The sequence below is a fragment of the Diabrotica undecimpunctata genome, chromosome 1 (genome assembly GCF_040954645.1).
Source record: "Diabrotica undecimpunctata isolate CICGRU chromosome 1, icDiaUnde3, whole genome shotgun sequence".
Lineage (NCBI taxonomy): Eukaryota > Metazoa > Arthropoda > Insecta > Coleoptera > Chrysomelidae > Diabrotica > Diabrotica undecimpunctata.
Window position 1 is genome coordinate 4,265,934 of NC_092803.1, and position 22,618 is coordinate 4,288,551.

Below are 22,618 nucleotides of genomic sequence, written 5' to 3' on the forward strand. Positions count from 1 at the left end.
CGCCAAAGAACCAAAACTTTCTAAGTGACATTTTTCCCCAAATGTACTTTATGGTTCATTTACATAGATACATTTCTTTTGCGCCATTTGGCTTGAAAACTTTCTAATTTTCTCCTTTCTAATGGCCCTCCAGTGACGCTATTTTAATACCGCCTACGTACATTCGGTTAACCCGGCGCCAGTGTGGTGGGGTATGACATACCCCAGTGAGTTTAAAATTAAGCGCCAATATTTTTATCGGTAAATTAGCGCGACAAGCATTTCAGTACCTTTCGTTAGAACCTTGAAGGAGGTCTCGCAGTTGATTTACTTTAGAAGTGAACGCACGCATCGCTATTTTGATCCAAACGTCATTGGGGTATCATATACCCCACCACACAGGTAAGTTAATATGTTTAGGGTAGTATTATTTGAGTTGGGCATTCACATTTTTATATAATTTCCGTTGAAATTATTTATTTTTAATGAAAATGTGAAATTTTATACTTAAATTATTTATCTTTTTGTTCTAGATTATGGCTTATCGATATGAACGGGAGCAGGCGAGGCTTCAAGCTTTATGGGATGATTCTCAAGACGATGATGTAGTAATTGGATCTGCAGAACGAATCTGACAATGAAGACAACAGTAGCCACAACTCTGACAGCGAGGAAGATGCTATTGATTTACAACAGTCGGTGACTGATATAGAAATCGAAAATGAACTTTTGGGGCAAGGACAGGAGAGTCAAAATTACGTAGGTAAGAACGGCACTAAATGGTCTTTAACATGCTTTTCTATAAATTTAAGAACACGCTCAGTAAATATCATAACGCATTTACCAGGGGTAAAACGAAATGCAAAAATGACGAAACGGCGAAATCACACCTAGTATGATGGATGATATCGTAACTTGGACTAATATAAAAATAAGAAAGAAGTCCACTTGCTACAATGAAAACCATCAGTATGCAGTTCGCGAAACCAATGCAACTGAAATAAGAGCATTGTTTGGACTATTGTACTTGGCTGGGGTGTTCAAGTCTGCTCGGCTTAATTTAGAAGATCTTTGGTCTACCGATGGAACCAGAATAAGCTTATTTAGAGAGACGATGTCTTTACAACGATTTATTTTTTTACAGTCTTGTCTACGTTTTGATAATATAGAAAATCCAGAAGAAAGAAAAAAACTCGATAAAATGACTGCAATTAGAGCAATTTTCGAAAAATTTGTGCAAAATAGCCAAGACATCTATACGCAAAGCGAATACCTTACTATTTATGATAAGCTGGAGGCATTTAGAGGCCGCTGTGGTTTTCGCCAGTATATGCCGAAAAAGCCTGAACGATACGGATTAAAGATATTCGCTCTCGTTGATGCAAAATGATATTACGTTTTGAATTTAGAACTCTACGTGGGATTGCAGCCAGAGGGACCCTTCCAATTGAGCAATAAACCTAGTGACGTAGTTCTCCGACTTGTAACTCCGATATCTGGAATAAAACGAGATGTAACATTCGATAATTGGTTCATAAGTTCTGAGCTGATGCTGAAGCTTTTAAAAGATCATCAACTGACTTCTACTGGAACTGTAAGAAAAAACAAAAGGCAAATACCTGAAAGTTTTATAACATCTAGGAACAGGCCAGTATATTCCTCAAAATTTAGATTTCAAGAGAGTATTACGTTAGTTTCACATGTACCAAAAAAAGGAAAAGTAGTTCTTCTAATTTCAACTTTACACCACACTCCTGATATTGACGATAATACTGGCAAAAGTAAGAAACCAGAAATAATTTCTTTTTATAAAGCTACAAAATGTGGGGTAGATGAATTGTCGGCTTTATACGATGTTTCACGTAATAGCAAAAGGTGGCCCATTTTTTACACGATACTCAACTGTGCAGGTATAAATGCTAGAGTAATTTATCAACAAAATACTGGCGATTTTCAGTCAAAACGAAGGGAATTTTTGAAATTATTAGCAATACAGTTACTAACAGAATACAAACAAATTCGGTCTACCAACTTAAGGCTTTCGCGAAATTTACAAGTCCATCCTGAAGGAACTGTAACAAATGATGTAGTGAAATCAGGTAAACGAATGAAAGTAGCCAAAAGATGTAATTTTTGCCCGAGAAAAAATGACAGAAAGACCTTTTATAATTGTGTGATTTGTAAAAAAGCTATATGTTTAGAGCATTCAGTGGTGCATTGTGATTCTTGCTATTTAGCTAAAAACAATTAAAATTTATTTTGTATGTTATGGCATTGTTTAAATAGGACTAGTTAGCCAACGCAATGTATAAATTTGTTTGATTCTAATTGAGACAGTCACTAGATGTCACCACTCTTTCTGTCTCAATAGATTTTAATATACCATTGTTTGTTTGATATACATTATACTAGTTGGTGCTATGTGAAAAAGTTAAGGACGAAACTAAACGTCCATTTTTGATCCACTGAATTAAATTCACCAGCGTTGCAATATTTCACTGACATAGTAGCAACAGGTTTACTTGTTAAACTAAAAATGTTACAAAAAACAGACCTTGAATCACTTAAGATATTCATTTAAAATAGAGTTATTACTATCAACTAGTAAATATGGTGTCAACTAAAATTGTACATAAACGTACTGTGGTTTCTAAGTCTTCCTATATCTAAATAAGTTTAAAGAATTTAAATATTTTATTTTATTTGGAAGTGTATTACAAAAATTTGGTCCGAGGTAAGTAAAACATTTTAATTATATGTGTTTAAAACATAAAAAAACATTGTATGAGAAAACAAATTAGGTATTTAGAAATAAATTTTACCGGATATTACATACATACGATAATATTTGAAAAAAGTGATTTTAAATTAAAATAATGTTACTTCCATAATAAATAAATGGTTTTTTACAGATGGCCGGAAATATTTGTTGTTATTACAAATGTGGTTTATCACCATACAATATTCATGGATTAAGAATGTTCAGATTTCCGACAAAAATCCTTCGGCTTGTCAAAGATGGATATTACACTCTGGTAAGTAAATAGAAACTTTTTTTATATTCTTTTATTTTACACCGTTTCCGTTACGTAATTAACTTGAAAAAATGTTTAATTTTTTTTTTCATTCATCATTTTTTATTATCGCCAGGGTGCACGCGTCATATTCGAGATGCATTAATTTGAATTTTACGTTTTCGTTGGTATTATAATTATGATATAATAAACTTCGGAAAAACAAATTAGTGAATAAACAAGTTAATAAACATAAACAAAGTATTAGATATTTAAATATGTATTTCTTTAGCTATTTTTAGTTATTGTATTGAAAAGTAGAAATAAGTTCATCTTTATCGGAGAACTAATTTATACAAAGGTCCATCTGGGAAAAAGTTATTGGTTTCACGTAAACATTTTATACAGATATTTGAAGGTTCTAAAAGATATATGAGGGTTAGTTAATAATAAATCTGTGAAGACATACAGGTGATTTTGGCTATAAATGTTTTTTATCCAGTTAGAGAAAAATAGTTAAAATAAAAATTGTAGGTTCAAAAAGTTCTTCCATTTGTGAGTTTCTAAATTAAAATATATAAAGAATTCATCAAAATAGTTGCAAGAAACCCTTGATTTTGCAGAAATTTATAAATTTTAATAACTTTGTTTTTGCATAATGGTATGTAATGTAACTAATAAAAATAGTGAGGATTTGTTTATCGTAGAAAGCGATTATGTAAACAACTTTTTGTTGACCTATCCCAGTTTAAAAAAAAAATATGTTTTACGTGCCACAGAAGCCAAGATATTGCAAATTTTGCAATCGCGCTTCATTTTCAAAAAGTTCAAATCTAAAAAAAAACCGAGCTCAAATGGTTCTCCATTCTACTTTTCCGAAGAGGTATTTTACGAATACCATCATTTTAACGGGTTATAAATTTTTACTTCTTTACCGCATATGCCATATGTAAGTTGGAACGCACAATTCAGATCTTCATTTAGGGTCCCTTCAATTTTCAGCTCTTACTGTTAATAGACAATGGAAGTATGATTTTAAGAATAAAATGCTTTGGTTTTAAATATAAAATGCTCTCTTGCCTAGTAATGGTCATAAAAGATTCTGTTTTTTTTAGAAAGTGTGTTTTTCACCAGTTTTTCATAAGCCTCTAAATAAGTTTGTGGCATAAACGATATCAACGTTATTATAAATGTTTATAAACAGATTAAATAACCTATAAACTATTTGCTCTGATTGATATTTAGCTCACTTTAATAACTTATTAATTTCCATAATTTCAAGGAGCTATGTTACATGTCCTTGCCCAAAAAAGAGTTATAATTTATAAGCAACTGCAAAAATAAGGTTTTTTTTTGCAACTATTTCGGTTAATAGTTTCATGTATTTTAATTTGGATACTCTCAAAAATTACATAACTTTTTATGATCTAAAACTCTAAAAAAGCTGAAAAAATCTTAAACAGGTATTTAAAGTCTCTAAAAGGTATATGAGGGGTAGCTGATGACAATTATGTGAAGACTTCAGCTAATTTTGCTTTGCTTTTTTATTAAACAATCGTAAAAAGTGAAAAAAGTTTATGAGCATAAAACGTTTCTTATTCATGTTAGAGATATATGGTTAAAATAAAAGTTATAGATCATAAAATGTTCTCTATATTGATATTTTTATAATTAAAATACATAAAGAATTGACCGAGATAATTTAAAAACCCTTATTTTTAAAGTAAAATTTATAAATGTTAATATAAATATAAATAATATAAATATAAATAACTTTCTTTTCTGCATAACGATATGTAATAACTATTTAAAATTATGGCAGTTAATGAGTTTTTAAAGTATGCTAAATATCATACAGAACGACCATACAGTTTATGAGTTATTCAATTTGTTTATCCAGGAGACCGATTATTTAAACAACTGTACTTGTCCAAATAGTCACTCTAGGGTTATTTTGTAAATAGATATCGATTTATGGCTTCGTTTTAAATTATTAAAAAAAAACATCAAGATTATATTAAATTTGTTTTTAAAAATCAGTTTGAAGAATAACAAATTTTTAGCATATAAAAATTTCTAATAACTTTGACTTTTTTATGTCATACACTTGTATGTAGGCTCAATATAAAGCTAATAAAAAAAAGACATTTAAAAAAAAACCAAAACCTTCTATGGCCCAGAGGAAATCAAATAGCATTTTTTTTCTTATTTAAGAAATTGCCAATATTTTCATTGTTTATTAACATTAAGAGCTGAAAATTGACCACATTGTAAAAGAATATCTAAATTTTATAATTCGATTTATATATGGTATACACACTGAAGAAGTAAATTAGTTTTGAAACATTAAAATAATGGTACTCGTAAAATATCGCCACAGAAAAATGCAAGGGAGATCTGTCCGCTGCAATTTCTCAGCTTGTTTCTTGTTATTGGTTATGGAAATTTCTGCTTTTTTTTTAATTGTGCTTTTACACCAGCTTTTCATTGAGCCTACGTACAGCCGTATGACATGAAAAATATCAAAAGTAGTATAAATGTTTAGAAGCTAAAAAGTACTTTTTCAAACTGTTTTTTTAATAAAATGTTGAAGTTTATAAATAAAGCTTCAAATTATCGATTCAAAAAACGTCAAATAACTGTCAAAGGTTAAACACCCTTTTTAAAGTTCCTCACGGATTTAAAAAAGATTTAAACAGTGTTAAACAGATAAAGTAATTCATCGACGAGTTAACAATACGAAGCGAAGTTCTTTAATTGCAATGTGATAAGAAAACGAGTATCAAATTTGGTTTTATATTTCAATAGTCGAATTTAATTGCGGCTATATTGGTGTAATTAAAGAAAACCAGTGAAAATCCCAAGAAATAGGTGAGATCCTTTTTTTCTTTCTTTCCAGTTTGGAAGAGGATCCATTAGGTACTCACATTTAGGTATTGTGTTACGGTCTGGGTAACCAGGACTACACATCATGAACAGCAATTTAATATTTACATTTACACAAAACAACTTCAATTCCAACCCAAAATCATATGTCGTCGACGCAGTCTCTAGACCTCCTTCCCGTTCGTTTTCTAAAAGGGAACAAGTTATTGTCATGCACTCCATTTTGAATACTGTTTTATTTAAATATATTAAAGAAATTGGTGAAATAGTTTATCCAAAAAATATTACTTTTACATCTCGCATTTCGAATAATCGAATCTGCATTTTCCTCACTTCTACCGACATCGTTGATCAACTAATACACCGAACGTCATAATTAATTCCACCGTCATCTTTATCTGCAGGCTTCTTTCTGCGACCAAAAGAATCCTTATTTCAAATGTATCTCCTTCCATCCCGCATTCCTAATCGAGCAGTCCCTAAAAAATACGGAACATCAGATGATCAATAGGCATATATCATGAGTTTTCCTAGGGTAACATTTGAAATAGCTGACAAGGTGAACTTCGAAGTGCAATCTTCTCTGTTAATTAACCATGAAAATACATCCTTTAAAATATTTTTATTCTCTGACAGACTATAGTGTTTTCTTTGTAAGCTTACGGGTCGTACCGTGAAGTCTGATTGCAAAGTCTCCAGTTGACCAGATCACACACTCATTGCAGCTAATGCTCCTCCCTCTTCTTCATTTTCAGCTGACTCTAAGGAGTCTTTAATCCTGAATCCTTAACTTCATCAAAAGAATTTCTATCTTCGGAAATTGAGTCCATCTCTGTTAACTGCATATCCATCCTGGCTGCCATTATGGATTTATCCATCTCTCGTCGTACTAATTCAAAGCCCATGTTGGCAGTAGGACAAAAAAGGGGACACTTTAATGACAGTCCTCATGATACTCCTACCATCTATCTTCATCCGGTATTCTTGCGCTATTAAGTTCTTTTCCTCCTTCGACATTTTCAATGCCACTGAAACCAGCCAAAAAATGTCCAAATCTAATCTTTGATTGGATTACTCGATGAAACCTTATTATATTTCCGCTATAGAAATGATTTACAAAGATAATCCGACTAATTTTACACTCAATTCCACGCAACTTATTACATTTCTTGAGAACTCTTTTGTATGTATCATCCCACTACAAGAAGCTTAAAAATCCTCCAACATAGATGGTATTCAAAAGGACTTATTGCAGCTCTACATAGGTACAAGGAAAAGATCACTAAAAAACCGTATCACTAGAATCTTAAAAAAGTTAAAAGAACAGCCTATCTCCGACTTACAAGAGTATATATAAGTGCATCCTCTGATAAATCTTCTGATGTCAAATCTAATCACAGCATACATGATGAATAGAATTTCTCTCTTTCTCTCGCATTTATTCATTTTTTCTGCTCTCTGTATATTTTTACTTCATCTTTTGCCAAATTTAGACACGATATTTAATTAAGTAAGAAAACTTTATGTACATCAAATACTAGTCCAAGTCCAGTTTGGAAAAAAAAATGTTAACAAAAAATAACCTTAAAATATCCAATCTCTTTTTTAATCGAAAGGTTATCCTTGACAATTAAGAGACAGCCAAGATTCTGGCAGAAAATTTAAAATAAAAGTTTTGCAACAAATCTGGACCTAACCATCTTTTCTTCCTTCGCCCTTTCATTATTCATCCTCAGTTTCACAACAAGATACCAATCATCCGAACTCTCTTATAAACTATTTCGAACTAAAAGCTGCACTCAAATCCTATAAAAACACAAAAATTAGGGTTTTCTAGAATTATCTTGAAAAATTTCTCGAAAATTCCTTAGGCACCAACGAACCTCTAAATGAAGCCAGTAAATTTACCACTGACATACCGCTGACAATCGTTAATGAAAGGTCTTGCCCTAATCTATACTAAGATAAAAGAAAGATCATTACAAAAAAAAAATTTGTTAAAATTCTTTATAAAAGGTACATAAATTAAAAAACCCAAACGGGCTATGTCATGAAGACAAATTGTTTTCGGAATCCATATTCCATTATCAGTGTCTAGGTGTACATTTTTTGAGCCACTAAATATCTGGGTAAAAACCCGATAAAAGTTATATGTTACAATTTAGTTTACATTATTTAGTCTTATATATTAGGATGTTAAAGTTACCAGTGGATATGATAACTCCACTCTCATTTATAAAAAAAACTGTTTCACAAATCCAAGGCAATAAAACTAACCTTCATCCTATGAATTTAGTCATCCTTCATTCCTATATCCTAACTATTTCTCCTATCATCTTCTTCAACAACACAGTTATCTCTGACAGTCAATTCATTTCTGACACACTCGCTAATGGGGTTGAAGACAGATTCAATAAAAGTAATATGGCTTTTACTCCCAGTTCTTTACGCGCTCAATCTTTCTCCACCATCTCGTCAACTCCACACGATGTCAAGTTTATGAACGGCTTGTTTGCCCTAAATAAACTAAAATTTACCTTGTTTTCATGTACAAAATCTGCTGATGATCCCGATGATATCCCTTATATATTTTTAAAAAATCTCTCTAATACATCTCTCTCCAAACTTCTCGAAATTTATAACCTTATCTAGAACACACAAAAATTCCCAGATGTTTGGCGCAAATCTATAATCATTCCAATTAAAAAACCTGACCAGCCCTCTATAACTCCAATATCTTTCGTCTGATTTCTCTTACTTGTATTACCTGCAAACTTCTTGAAACAATGATCAATGAAATACTCACGTGGTTCGTTAAACAGTATAATATTATTCCCGACGCTCAATCCGGCTTCCGACGTAATCGGTCTACTATTGATAACTTTTTTATTTTTCAAACACACATTTCTTAAGCAATCTATAATCAACAAGATGTCGTAGCAACTATATTTAACGTTAAAGGGGCATTTTATTCAATCTCCAGAAAAGCAATCATTGACAAAAACTCCCACTATAATTTAAATGGTAATATTTTCTCATTTGTAAAAAAATATCTAATTGAAAGAATCTTTAAAGTCCTTGCCAAGGGTAAACTTTTTCGATCTCTTCCTCAAAATTAAGGTGTCCCTTTAGAATCTGCATTAAGTTTAACTTTATTCATTCTTGCCATCAACGAAATTTGCCTCCCATCAAATATGTTCAATACGCTGATGACCTAATCATTTACTGCCATCTTAAATCTGTCCCATCCTCATATAAACTTATAAAAAGTGTAAAAAATCTACTTCAAGATAGATTTAACGAACTAGGATTATTACTCTCTGAGAGCAAAACCAAATTAATAAAATTTTCCATAGGGATTTCCACTCCCTTACCCCAAATTTTATTTAACAATTCTCTACTTTCTGGTGTTAATTATTGTAAAATTCTCGGTTTTATGTTTGACTCCAGATTAAATTGAAAAAATCAAATCTCTGAACTTAAAATCAATTGTTTTAAAAGGTTGAACATTGTTAAAACCCTCAGTCATCTTCAATGGGTTGCCAATAAAACTACTTCTAGGTCTGAGCGCTTTTCGCTTTAGTCTAATGAACTTTCTCCTACCCTAAGACGATAATCACTTCTACTTTCGTATGCTGCATCAACATCTGCAAATCCATTTAATCTTGTTCATTCCCTAATTGCCACAATGCCGTCTTCTTTCACTAACAATAACCAACACCTTATCATATAATCTATACCTCAATTAATTTGTCCACTACTTAAAAATATTGACCTTTTTCTGACTAGTTTATTTCCTCTACCTTTACTTCCCCTCTGGGCTAAAGATATCCCTTCAATATATACCTCACTCACTATTTTTAACAAACTTGAATTTTCTAACCTTCTTATAAAGAAAGCATTTTTAGAATTTAATTCTCTATACAGATGCTTTTAAAACTACCACCGGTATTGGTTGTGCAGTAACCACTAAACATGAACTTGTAAGATCATCTCGGTTACCCTTAATATGCAACGTTTGCACAGGTGAACTATATAGTATTGTGTTGGCTTTTAAATGTATCTCACATCAAAACAGACATATTGCCATTTGTTCAGATTTTCTTTCATATATCCATTTAGTCAATACAATTTTCACTGAGCACCTATTAGTTCAAAACATTCATGACATATACCAAAATCTCTCTGCTTACGATGTAACAGTCTCTCTCATATGGCTGCCTTCTCACACCGGAATTACTGGTAATAAAACAGCAGATCATTTTGCCAAAGAAGCTACCAACCATGGGGTGACTGAAGTCACTCCAATTCAACTAGCTAACGAATCTCGAAATTCGTTTTCAAAAAGTCGGTAGAGGATACTTGACAAAACTTAGAGCAAAAGAGCAAAACGACTTTTCATAAACTTCAATCTTTTATTGGTCATCTCTCCCTAGACTTCATAACTAGAAGAGAAGCATCGACTATTACAACTATGAATCAACCATACCAAACTTACCAACTGCAAACAATTTACCAACCTGTATAAAGCACTGGATTTGAAACCTACTCTAAGGAACTAGAGAATTGTCTACCTCTTCCTCAACTGTAAATTGTATATGTTGATTATGATACTTAAAAATGTTGACTATTTCAATAATTTTGTGTTTAGGAAGTGCCAAAACTAAATCATCTACATATCTTTAAAAAAAGGAATGAAAAAAGTACAATTGTTGATACAATCACTGATAACATCATCCTTGATATAGCTACTTAGAATGGGTGAAAGACTAGATCCCATACCCATACCCATACTACCAAAAAAAATTTGTTTTTGGTAGTCTATGGAATCTTTTTTTTCCTATCTAAAAAATTTCTTTTTTCTTACTCTTATATATACATATATATATATATATATATATATATATATATATATATATATATATATATATATATATATATATATATATATATAAAAATATGTTGGCATAACTGCCAAGTTATTTATATTTTGAATACAGAACTTAAATTGTTTTTTTACTTTATTGTGCAGAAAATTGCTTTTTTTTCAGTTGTGTTAATAATAATATTGTTGTAGGTAATGCTGCATTGGAAAGTCTGGAGCTACCCGATTTAAAAAAAAATTTCTATGCAGTAAGCATTTTGACCAAAACTATCTAAATGCAAACCAAAAAAATATAGTGAGGTAGAAGAGGAAGGTTTGTTAACGACACCACGCGTTTTTCATACGTATTCGATAGCAAAACAACCATCCACGGTGCCAATAGTGTTTCGCACTACATACATTGCTTATTTTAGTTCATGAAAACAATGTTACAATCAATTTTTATCACTAATTGTATCTTTATCACTTTGTAATTTAAAATTATTTCATTAATGAACAGCTCATTCATTTAAACTTCTCATTTATGTAAACAGAAATACAAAACTGGTGTTTATATTATAAAATACATAAATAAATAAAATAAAGGATACTATTTGTTAAAGTGTTGTTAATTATTATTCCTTTTATCCCAACACATAGATTAATTTGTCCCTAAATATGTGTTGCCTCTTGTTGTGGCATATCGATGTGTTTATTTGTTTCAAAACCATTATCAAAAAACCATACCCATAAGTTTACTATATTTTCAAACGTCATTTTAAAGATTAAAAGATTGAAAATTTAATTTTCTCAAAACATACATAAAACCATTGTTTAAAAAGATTTTCTTTTTTAAACAATGATAAAACTTAAGTCTTGACTAAAAAATAAACCTCCGCATCAGTGTTCTAAGACGATAGCAATCGAGTGTATTTCAATTAAATATTTAATCCTTTTCTAGCAAATCATATAACCAAAATAAATATCTGATAAACTAATAAAAATTAAAAAAAAGTCAGCATTTACCTACTTTATTTAAATAGATTACTAACCGATTTAGATTTAGCAAGTCTCAAAGTATAAAAACAATTTGAAATATTCGCTCGAAATAGTCAAGTTATCTTTCACTAGACGCATACAACGATAATAACAATAAGCATTTTATTAAAGTCTTATATTTTCTTCACAATCTGGCATCCGTGTACAGGTTTGCCTTAGTCATGAGACAGGTAAAAATATACTCGAATAGAATCCTGCCGAGAATTAAGTTTCTGTTAATAGTTTTTTAAATTTATGACTAGAGGCCGCTACATGACGGCAGAGTAAAAGTCAAATGTTTGTTCCATAAGAATTGTCTAACTAGTCCTATTTAAACAATGGTTATGGTTTTTCCAAACATTTATTTATTTTTACTAGTTCTCTGATCTTTTTTTTATAATCGGGAAAAAATGAGTGTGACGTTTTTTTATGGTGTAAAATGAGACTTTTTTGTAATACTCAAGTATTTAGTTTGCAATTTGTTTCTAAACACTAGTTCCTTTTGATTTAAATTTGTTATATGTTGAAATATAAATCACAATATAAATTTTCTAAAAATGTGTTACTTTATTTCCATTATTTTTTTAATTTGGGGTATCCGACACCCCACCACACAGGTTTTTTACATTTTAGTCTACCACACTGGCGCCGGGTTAAAAATACTGCCGTTCTCCTGTCAAACAGGTGTGATATTAAGGTTAGGTTGTATTGCTCTGTGTTTTATGCCAAATGACAAGCGAAAAAGGTAAGTAAGTAATTGGTCAAATATATTTAACTTAGTTCTTAGCTAGTTAATTAACAACATTTTAATAAAACATCCTTATAATAACAAAGTTAATTTGTAAAAATTGTACTGAAACTTAACCATGGAGTTGGGCAGTATTGTTCTTTGTAACTGACATTACATATTTATCAAAAATCAAGTAGATAAGCAGTATTTATTTAAGTAAAATTAATAATCCAATGAAGACAAATTATAGTAGCTTAAATTTTTGTTTTTATATTTATATTATATTAGTTCTTGGCATATTATTTAGAATTATGTTCTTCTATCACATTTTTAAACTTATTTTATGTGAGTTGATTAAAAATAAACAAATATTTTATGTTCGTTTTTATTTCAGATAATATGGACTGGGAACTAAAAAATAGTCAGCAATCTGATAAAATAGGAGATTACGATGGCTCTTTCTCAAATGTTGAACTAATGACTGCATTTGACGAATATCAGTCAAATATGAAGAAAGATCGTAAAAGTTCCAATATTAAGGATCATAGAGAGAAAACTCCTAAATTGCTGTTCCCATCTCCGGGAGCTTTAACATCTGCAGATTTTTCGTTAGACAATTGCTAAATTGAAAACCGTTCCTTTGGTTTGTAGTATATTTGAAAAAGAAAATGAGCCAGCTAATTTATCTTCTGTTCATTTGGACTATAGTATATCCGACAAAGAAACTGTAGCTAAATGGAACCTAAAGACATTGAATTAGACGAGATTCCTACAAATAAAACTAATGACCCTGAAATGGATGGTAGTAATATAGAACCAGCTAGTTCATCTTCTGAAGATGCGGGACACTTTTTGATGGAAATTTACATTCACTAAAGAAAAGAAAACTTGTAAACACAAAGGAATAGAAAAGCTAAAAACAAAAATTTGAGGATGCAAGGGAAAACGTATTTAGGGTATCGAAGAGCCAGAGAGGGAAAAATATATCAAGATGTTGAGAGAGGTCAACGAAAAATGGAAACACCCTGTTCTTCTGATATGTGCCGAAAATCGAAGGTTAGAGCCTGTAATGAAATTACCGAGTAGAAGAGGCAAGAACTTTTTAATTCGTTTTAGAAAACCATAACATGGGACCCATGAAAAACATTTATTGTAAATACAGTTGAAAAACACACTATCTTACGACGAAGAAGCCAAGCTGATCTAGACGCCACTCATCATTAGAATATTTCCTAATTATTAATGGGACTAGAAAAAAAGTTTGTTGTAAAACTTCCTTAAGTACATTTGGTATTAAAAAATGGACTGTACGCTACTGGCTTGACTTTAAAGAAAATAGTGATGTTATTACTTCTGTATCTAATGTTACTTACTTAGAATCTACAGACTGCTACAAAGAGGCACGCCAAGGACAAAGATTTCGTTAACAATTTTTTCAATTATCTACCAAAGATGCCGTCCCATTATTGCAGACAAACAACAATAAGGCAGTACTTAGAGCCTATCGTAACATCACTTTCGCAACTGTACAGTCCTTATCTCGAAAGATAAAGACGAAAGTGAATATAAAACAATTAACAAAGTGAATAATTCAAAACGAAACGAAAAAAAATTACAATAAGTGTTCAAAATGTGCACCATTAGATAAACTACATAATCTAAATCTTTTGTGTAAGTTTTGTCTTATTTTAAATAATGAGTTTCTTTGGGCCCTAATTACGTTAACTCCCTCTACAATATTTTGCCATAACTCTTGACGGTTATTTTTTTTTTATAAACAAGTGACTTTAGGTAGCCCCACAAGTGAAAGTCTAGGGGATTTAGTTCGGGACTGCGTGCTGGCCATGGGTATACACTACCTCTACCAATCCACCTTTGAGGATAAATTTCATCTAGATAATTTCTAACTTCTAGGCTATAATGTGGTGGTGCACCATCATGCATGTACCAAGAGTTCCGTCTCAAATTTAGAGGTATGTCTTCTAAAAGAGTTGGTAAATCTTTTCTTAAAAAATTTAGATACGTTACTCCGTCAAGCCTAGTTGATAATTCGAATGGTCCTACAATACAATCCCCAAATATGCCACACCAGATATTTATGGAAAACTCGTGTTGAAAATGATGTTCTTGAAATGCATGAGGATTTTCTGTCGCGTAGGTATGGCTATTGCGCCAGTTAAATACGCCCCTTCTAGTAAATGTGGCTTCATCGGTAAATAAAATTTTATTATAAAACATTGGATCGTCTAAATGCCGCCCCATCATAAACTGACTAAATCGGAGCCTTGCTGGAAAATCCTGTGGTAAAAGATTCTGTACTGAAGTAAAACTATACGGATACAGATTTTCTGTCCATACTATTCTTGACACCGTAGATTTGCTTATACCAGTGGCCGCAGAAACAAGCTTTTTACTGGTTTCTGGATCTTCTGCAACACGCACAACAATTTCATCCTCCATATCCGCATAAATTACTCTCGGTCTTCCAGCATTCCTGTTTTTGGGATGAAATGACCCTGTTTCGCCTAATCTGTCGAACAATGATTTAATAGTTTTATGGTTTGATTGCCTTCTATTGGGATAAAGTTCGAAATAGAGTTCAGCTGCTTTACGAGAACAAAAATTTTCCTGGGCATACAAACAGATCATATCGCGCATTTCTACATTAGAAAATTCACTATGACGTGGCATTTTTCCTTTATCTTAAGTGGTTTATAAAAAACTTAATAGCACTTTGACAAATAATGACTCGCCCTGCACTTTGACAACTAATAATAAATAAATTCTTGGTTACCTTTGACAATTAATAATAAATAAATTCGTAGTTACGTCTTGACGTTGTCATTAAGTTCAAAGCATACTTGTTTTGCAAAAAATTAAATAGAGACATGCATCATTAACAAAATACGTTTATTTCGAAAACGGTGTACTTTTTTGATTTGAAACAAGAATACCTTTTTTGTGTAGAATTGAATGTTATTTCACTTAAATCGGTTAAATAGTTTTCAATATATCCATAAAAATAATATAAAAAAATATTAATGAATCTCCCTGTAGAACGAAAACTAGCAACAATTTTCCTAAGCAATTTGAGCTCAAACGCTTTATTTTGATGTCATCTATCACCCATTAGCTAATGTCCAATTAATTATGGGACACCCTGTAGAAGACCTAAATGAATGGGTGACAAAACGGAAACAGGAGTGGAACGAACACATTAGTAGAATGGCAGAGGATAGGATAGGACGAATAGCATGAGATAAGTCACCAAATGGACAAAGAAGTATTGGCAGACAAAGAAAAAGATGGTGCGACAATTTAAACAATGTAGGAGGCTAATATTGAAGAAGAAACAGGCTTTAAAGCCTACATACAAGAAGGAAGAAGAAGAAGAAGAACATTTCTACCACCACTAGATCTTGTTCTTGTAGTTTTAAATTTATCGTTCGTTCATCGCAGACCATATTTTGTTGTTTTTTAATTATCTTTTATTTATAATCTCTTAAATTAACTTATTTATATTATTATTTCATATATTATTAAACAAATATTTTAAGGTGATGACAGCGTCTTCCTTAGCAATAATAGTGTCCAACCAGAATGGCGTTTGAATTATAAGGGCGACTATAAGGGCAATATACATCCAATCAGCACGAAAGATCTCATTGCTTATGCTTTCCAAGTCGCTAGAGGAATGGAGTATCTGGCTTCAAGAAAAGTAAGTCACCGTTTAATTTACAAAACAATTTGATTGTCTTTATTATCAATCTGAGTTTTAAATATTAAAAAATTATATTTTGCTGAAGCGTGCACTTATGTTGTTCAGTTTTATTTTTTTTACTAAAATATTACTTAAATATTGAACAATTTCTTAAAGTATAGCTTTGATTTTACAGGTGCTCCACGGAGATTTAGCAGCAAGAAATATATTATTAAGTGACGAGAATATTGTGAAAATATGCGACTTTGGTCTAGCGAAAAGCATGTACAAAAACGACAACTACAAAAAATGTGGAAATGTAAATATTTATTTTTAAATATAATCTTTACGCTGAAAAGTAATTATACATAATAATTTTTATAATAGAAAGTAATATTTATTCTTTTACCTATTGAACCCTATTGGGAGACGTCGAGTTTTCTTAACTCTTTAAACATTTTTTGCACTCAATTTGGTCCCGAGTCAATTCTTTCAATTTTATTTTCAAGTCAATTGTTCCTCTTTTTTCTGGATCTTGTGTTCCTTTATTCTTATTCTTTTTGCTTCATATATTCTTTAAAAAGTTTACATAAATTCTACTTTTATCCAAAATAAATCCCAATCTTTAGGATTCAAATTGGGTGAACAAGGAAGCCATTCAAAGGAAATCTATCAATCCATCGAATCTATCAATCCATAGTCATATATTCTTTAAAAAGTTTATTACCTTGAAACATATATAATCCTACCAGCTTCGCTGGTTGTCCTATACAGAGTGGACCAAAAGTCTGGAACCTCCTAATTGTCTCTTAACTGATTGTTTTGAATTATACAAAAATAAGGATAGACCTATTTTGCAGGAGGAAGATTTAAAATTTGATGTTTTTTACGTTGCCAAATTGTCATAAGAATTAAGAGTTTATTACGTTGTAAAAATAATGTCTACCTAATCAAATGTTCAAAATGTTCTCTGCTCTTGATTTGACAGTAGGTATCCAAAGGATGGTAGAATGCATCTATGAAATTATTACATGTTTCTCTAGATATTAATAATCAACGATAATTCTTTGACTTAACTCTGTAACACTTGTTGGTAAACTTGTATAAATTCTACTTTTCAAGTATCCCAAATAAATCCCAAGGATTCAAATCGGGTGAACGAGGAAGCCATTTAATACTGTCGAATCTATCAATCCATCGTCTGGGAAATGTGTGATCTAAACCAACCGAACATTTAGACTAAAATGAATTGGAGCTCCGTCATCAAAATTGGCTCCAAACTTTAACCATTTAATTCTAGCAACAACTTAATTTTGTAGGGATTTTAAGAATGCCTATGTAATAGACGCAGAACTGAAGAATGACCTACATCATTTGTATTTGTGCAGCTCTGCTAGAGGATGTTCAACGAAACTGCAATAAATGTAAAGTTTTATTGTAATTTGTAGCAGTTTTTGGTCAACCCAAAGGGCTTTTGTTGAGTATCGTTGAACGAGTTGGTCACTTTACTATAAGATCTTTTTCTATCGCCGTACTCCCTTATTATTAAAATATGGGCCGGCAACATGGGTCGCCATGTTGCCGGTATTTAAGCTGTTAGGCTGTTTTTCGATTTCGATAGCTTCACGAATGATTCTTGAATGGTTCTTCCCGAGAACTAAGTAATCATGCAAGCAGCATGTTAACTTGTGAAAGGATTCCTTTCTTCAGTTAACATGCTGCTTTTCTAACTTGGCTGCACCGTACTGAAGACGACCAATAGTCAGAAATACGTATATATGGTTGCCTTCCTTTCATATTATACACTTTTTTTTCTTTGTTGCGAGCTATGCCGATACGTTTTATAAGAATTACCCCCCATTCAGTTCGAAATAATATTTATTATTTTGTAACAATAAAACACTGAAAACTTTGTTTTCAAACTTCCACAAAATTTATTTTAAATTGTTATCACTACAGCTGTTTCGGCTGATTGCCTTTCTCAAGTGATCTGTTTTTGGTATGGGTTTACACTTTATAGTCTCTAATGAAACAGGTTGAGGAGGGGAGAACTGTTTGTCTCAAGCTGGTCATTCAGAATTATATCTGTGTTTTTTAATTTGTTGATTTCCATAGATTCTAACAAAGATAGCTTAAGGCCTTTATTTTGAATGTGGAGAATTTTAAATTCGTCATTAAAAGAATGATTATGATCTAGAAGGTGAAGTGCGTATGTAGAATCTGTTTTTCTATTATTGAAAGCCCTTTTATGTTCTGCTATTCGTTTATTAAAATTTCTACCTGTTTGACCAATGTAAGTTTTTGGGGGGTAGAACAGTTAGAAATTTTAATAAACGAATAGCAGAACATAAAAGGGCTTTCAATAATAGAAAAACAGATTCTACATACGCACTTCACCTTCTAGATCATAATCATTCTTTTAATGACGAATTTAAAATTCTCCACATTCAAAATAAAGGCCTTAAGCTATCTTTGTTAGAATCTATGGAAATCAACAAATTAAAAAACACAGATATAATTCTGAATGACCAGCTTGAGACAAACAGTTCTCCCCTCCTCAACCTATTTCATTAGAGACTATAAAGTGTAAACCCATACCAAAAACAGATCACTTGAGAAAGGCAATCAGCCGAAACAGCTGTAGTGATAACAATTTAAAATAAATTTTGTGGAAGTTTGAAAACAAAGTTTTCAGTGTTTTATTGTTACATAAAATGAATTTCCATCAAGTAACGGTCGAATCCATCAATTATTTATTATTTTATTTATTTTTGTGTAGACTCCTCTTCCTGTAAAATGGATGGCAATTGAATCTATCAGGGATCGAGTATTTTCCACACAATCGGATGTTTGGTCATACGGTATAGTATTATGGGAACTATTCTCCTTAGGAAAAACTCCTTATCCCGGTATGGAAGCAGATGAAAAGCTCTATTATAAGTTGTTGGATGGATATCGACTAGAGAGCCCAGAATATTCACCAAAGGAGGTGTAAGTATTCTTAAGATTATTTACATTTTTGATTTTGGTAAGTGAGATTTTGATTAAAGACGTTGACTAAAACAAAAAAATAACGGTGAAGTAACCAACATGCTTTTCTGCTTTGTTACTTGCTTTCAGCATTGTTACTAGTGGCATCACAGCTCATTATAAGCCAAAGATTTTTTCAGAATAATCCTTCGTTCTATCTTGTCTATGGTAACTCTTCTCCATGCTTCAACTCTAATAGATTTTAAATTATTCCCTAAGTTGTCTTGATACCTAAGGCTTGGTCTTCCTCTGGCTCGTTGTTCCATCGATCTTTCTATTTTACTTACTTCCTCTTGTTCTACATATGCTTACCCCATGTGAGTCTATGTAATAAGTAGGTATTTATTCTTAAGTATAGAATCACTCAACTATTCTTCTATTCTGCTTTACTACTCTACTAGTCACTATGTGCACTATAGTAGTGTACATAGTAAAAGGTAAAAAGCCAGTTTAAGAGACCTCAACAAAGAAATTAAACGAAGATGCAAGGCTCATAAACAACAATACTATCATAATATACGCTACCTCCCTCCGGGTGGCTAGAATTGAAGAGAAAGAGATTTGTTCTCTTTTCAATGTGTCATTTACATAAAAAGTCAGGTGTTACAGGGTTCTGTTATTGACTTCAACATTCTATATCACCCAGTGCTTTCTTAAGTTTTATTTTTTCTTTTATTTTGATTTTTAAAGGAAATATTGATTTAAAAAAGTGTTCTTAAAAACTTTTTTCTTAGATTGTTAACAAAGTTATTAAATCTTTACAGGTATCAAGTAATGACTGAATGTTGGTTAGCTAAACCTGTTGAAAGACCATCGTTTACCAAGCTGGCCGAAAGAATTGGAGCATTACTTGAAGAAACCTTAAGAAAGGTGAGTTTTGAAGGTAATATTATCGATTTACAGGTAATATGAACAGCCGATAGTTAACTATAAAAGTTTAACTTTTGGTAAAATACTCGCAGTATATAAAAACAAAAGTCTATATTATTTATTAAGGGTTCTCACATACAATTCTCAAACAAGGGTCTTTACCAAAACCAACATTGAACACACAACAAAAACGGAACAATCTTTGGAAACATTATATGGATTTTTAAATTCAAGCAGCAAATCTTTAATGAATATTAATTTGCTGATAAAGTACTTACAACAACCAAATGTAAGAAAAAAGAATGGATGACCGAGGAAATTCTAGAGTTGATGAATGAAAGGAGAAAAAACAAAACCATCAATACGACTCGCTATAAACAGCTTCAAAACCAAATAAGAAGAAAAATTAGGGAGGCTAAAGAAACCTACTTCTCTGAAACATGTAAAGAAATAGAAGAACTGCAAAACAGATATGAAAACTTTAATCTACAAAAAAAAGTCAAAGAACTAGCCGGAGTAGGAAGTAGAAGAACCTCGAATATATTGATCGACAAAAATGGAAATATTATATTGGAGACAGAACAAAAACTACGACGATGGAAAGAGTACATCGAGGAATTATTTCATGACCAGAGAGAAGCTAGTACATCTGTAGGTAGCCAAACGGGAGATGTAGGCCCAGAGATAACCAAATCAGAGGTTAGTCAGGCATTAAACTCAATGAAAACCAATAAATCTGCTGGTCCAGATGAATTACCAAGCGAGCTATTAAAGTTGGTGAATGAGAAAAACCTAGACATAATAGTAGAACTGTTCAACGCTATCTATACTACGGGAATCATCCCTAGAGAAATGTTGACATCAGGATTTGTGTGTTTACCAAAGAAAGTGAATGCCAAAGAGTGCAGTGACTATCGAACCATAAGCTTAATGTCACATACCTTGAAAATTCTGTTGAAAATTATCCACGCCAGAATTCACACTAAATTGGAGCTGGATATTAGTGACACACAATGTGGGTTCCGCAATGGTATGGGTATCAGAGAGGCACTATTCTCCTTCAACGTGCTGACGCAGAGATGTTTGGATGTTAACCGTCCTCTTTACGTCTGTTTTATAGACTACAATAAAGCGTTTGATAAAGTAAAACATGACCGGCTCATGGAAATTCTATAAAATAAAAATCTAGATGAAAGAGATTTAAGGCTAATAACAAACGTTTATTACAATCAGCGAGCAATAGTACGAATTGAAAAAGAGACATCTGAAGAAATGGAATTAAAGAGAGGAGTCAGGCAAGGCTACATACTATCACCTCTATTATTTAACGCTTATTCTGAAGAGGTAATTCGAGAAACTTTGGAAGATGAAACAGTCGGCATAAGATTCAATGGAGTCTTAGTTAACAACATCAGATATGCAGATGATACAGTAATAATAGCCGATAGTTTACAAGACCTGGAAAGACTCATAAGTAAAATAGTAATGTGTAGTAGGGAGTACGGACTCTCGCTCAATATCAAAAAGACGAAGTTTATGAAAATTTGTAAAAGCAACCATAATACTAACGAAATCTTGACAGTAGAAGGCCAGCAGATCGAAAGAGTAAAAAAGTACAGTTACCTAGGAACACTTATAACAGAAAATAATGACTACACTGCAGAAATCAGTCAGAATCGAAAAAGCACGTTCTAATTTTATAAAAATGAAAAAGGTCCTATGTGGCAAAGATTTAACATTAGCTCTTAAAGTACTCCTAACAAAATGTTACGTATACAGTGTATGGAGTGGAATCATGGACGTTAAATCTAGACACAATGAGACGACTTAACGCCTTTGAAATGTGGACCTATATAAGAATTATGAGGGTTTTTTGGGTAGATAGAGTTACGAATAATGAAGTACTGAGAAGAATAGGTAAAGAGAAGGAAGTTGAACTTACAATTAAAGAAAGAAAGCTACAGTATCTCGGACATGTGATGCTGGGCGAGAAGTATGGCATCCTGCGACTCATAATGCAAGGAAAGATAGATGGCAGAAAAAGCATCGGAAGAAGATGAATTTCATGGCTTAAAAACCTGAGAGAATGGTTTGGATGCAGCTCAAAACAACTATCTAACGCCACTGCCTCAAAAATTAAAATAGCTATGATGATTGCCAACCTCCGTAGCGGAGATGGTACCTGAAGAAGAAGAATTTGCTGATGGATGAAAGGGGAACCGATAAAAAGTAAAGGTAGGCTCTGCAAACACTTAGTCATTTATCTCTAGAGGAAGATTTTGGAACGCTAGAAACTTTAAATATAGTACTATATCGTGGTAAAAAGAAGTCAATCAAAAGAGTCTAATTTAAACTAAAACGGAAACATTGAGAAAGATGAAAAAAGAAATACTGAACACTATAAAGGAAAGAAAAATGAGCTACTTTGGTCACATACTAAGAAATAAAAAACATGAGCTGAAGCGATTGGTTATATGAGAATGTGTAAGGAAAACGAGGACCAAGAA

At 31.9% G+C, this 22,618-nt stretch overlaps 1 protein-coding gene and 1 long non-coding RNA gene across 2 annotated transcripts in view; both read left to right on the forward strand.

Annotated features, from left to right (window-relative positions):
- LOC140444334 (vascular endothelial growth factor receptor 1-like) overlaps window positions 1-22,618 on the forward strand; it is a 96,313-nt gene that overhangs the window by 64,249 nt on the left and 9,446 nt on the right. The window contains exons 21-24 of the mRNA XM_072536086.1: window positions 16,069-16,229; window positions 16,408-16,530; window positions 18,991-19,202; window positions 20,006-20,111. Coding sequence (XP_072392187.1) covers window positions 16,069-16,229; window positions 16,408-16,530; window positions 18,991-19,202; window positions 20,006-20,111 — 602 coding nt within the window. The remainder of the gene's footprint in view (window positions 1-16,068; window positions 16,230-16,407; window positions 16,531-18,990; window positions 19,203-20,005; window positions 20,112-22,618) is intronic.
- LOC140444342 (uncharacterized) lies at window positions 2,428-11,474 on the forward strand. Its single transcript, XR_011951319.1, has 3 exons — window positions 2,428-2,713; window positions 2,892-3,014; window positions 10,957-11,474. It is a non-coding gene; the product is annotated as an uncharacterized lncRNA (long non-coding RNA).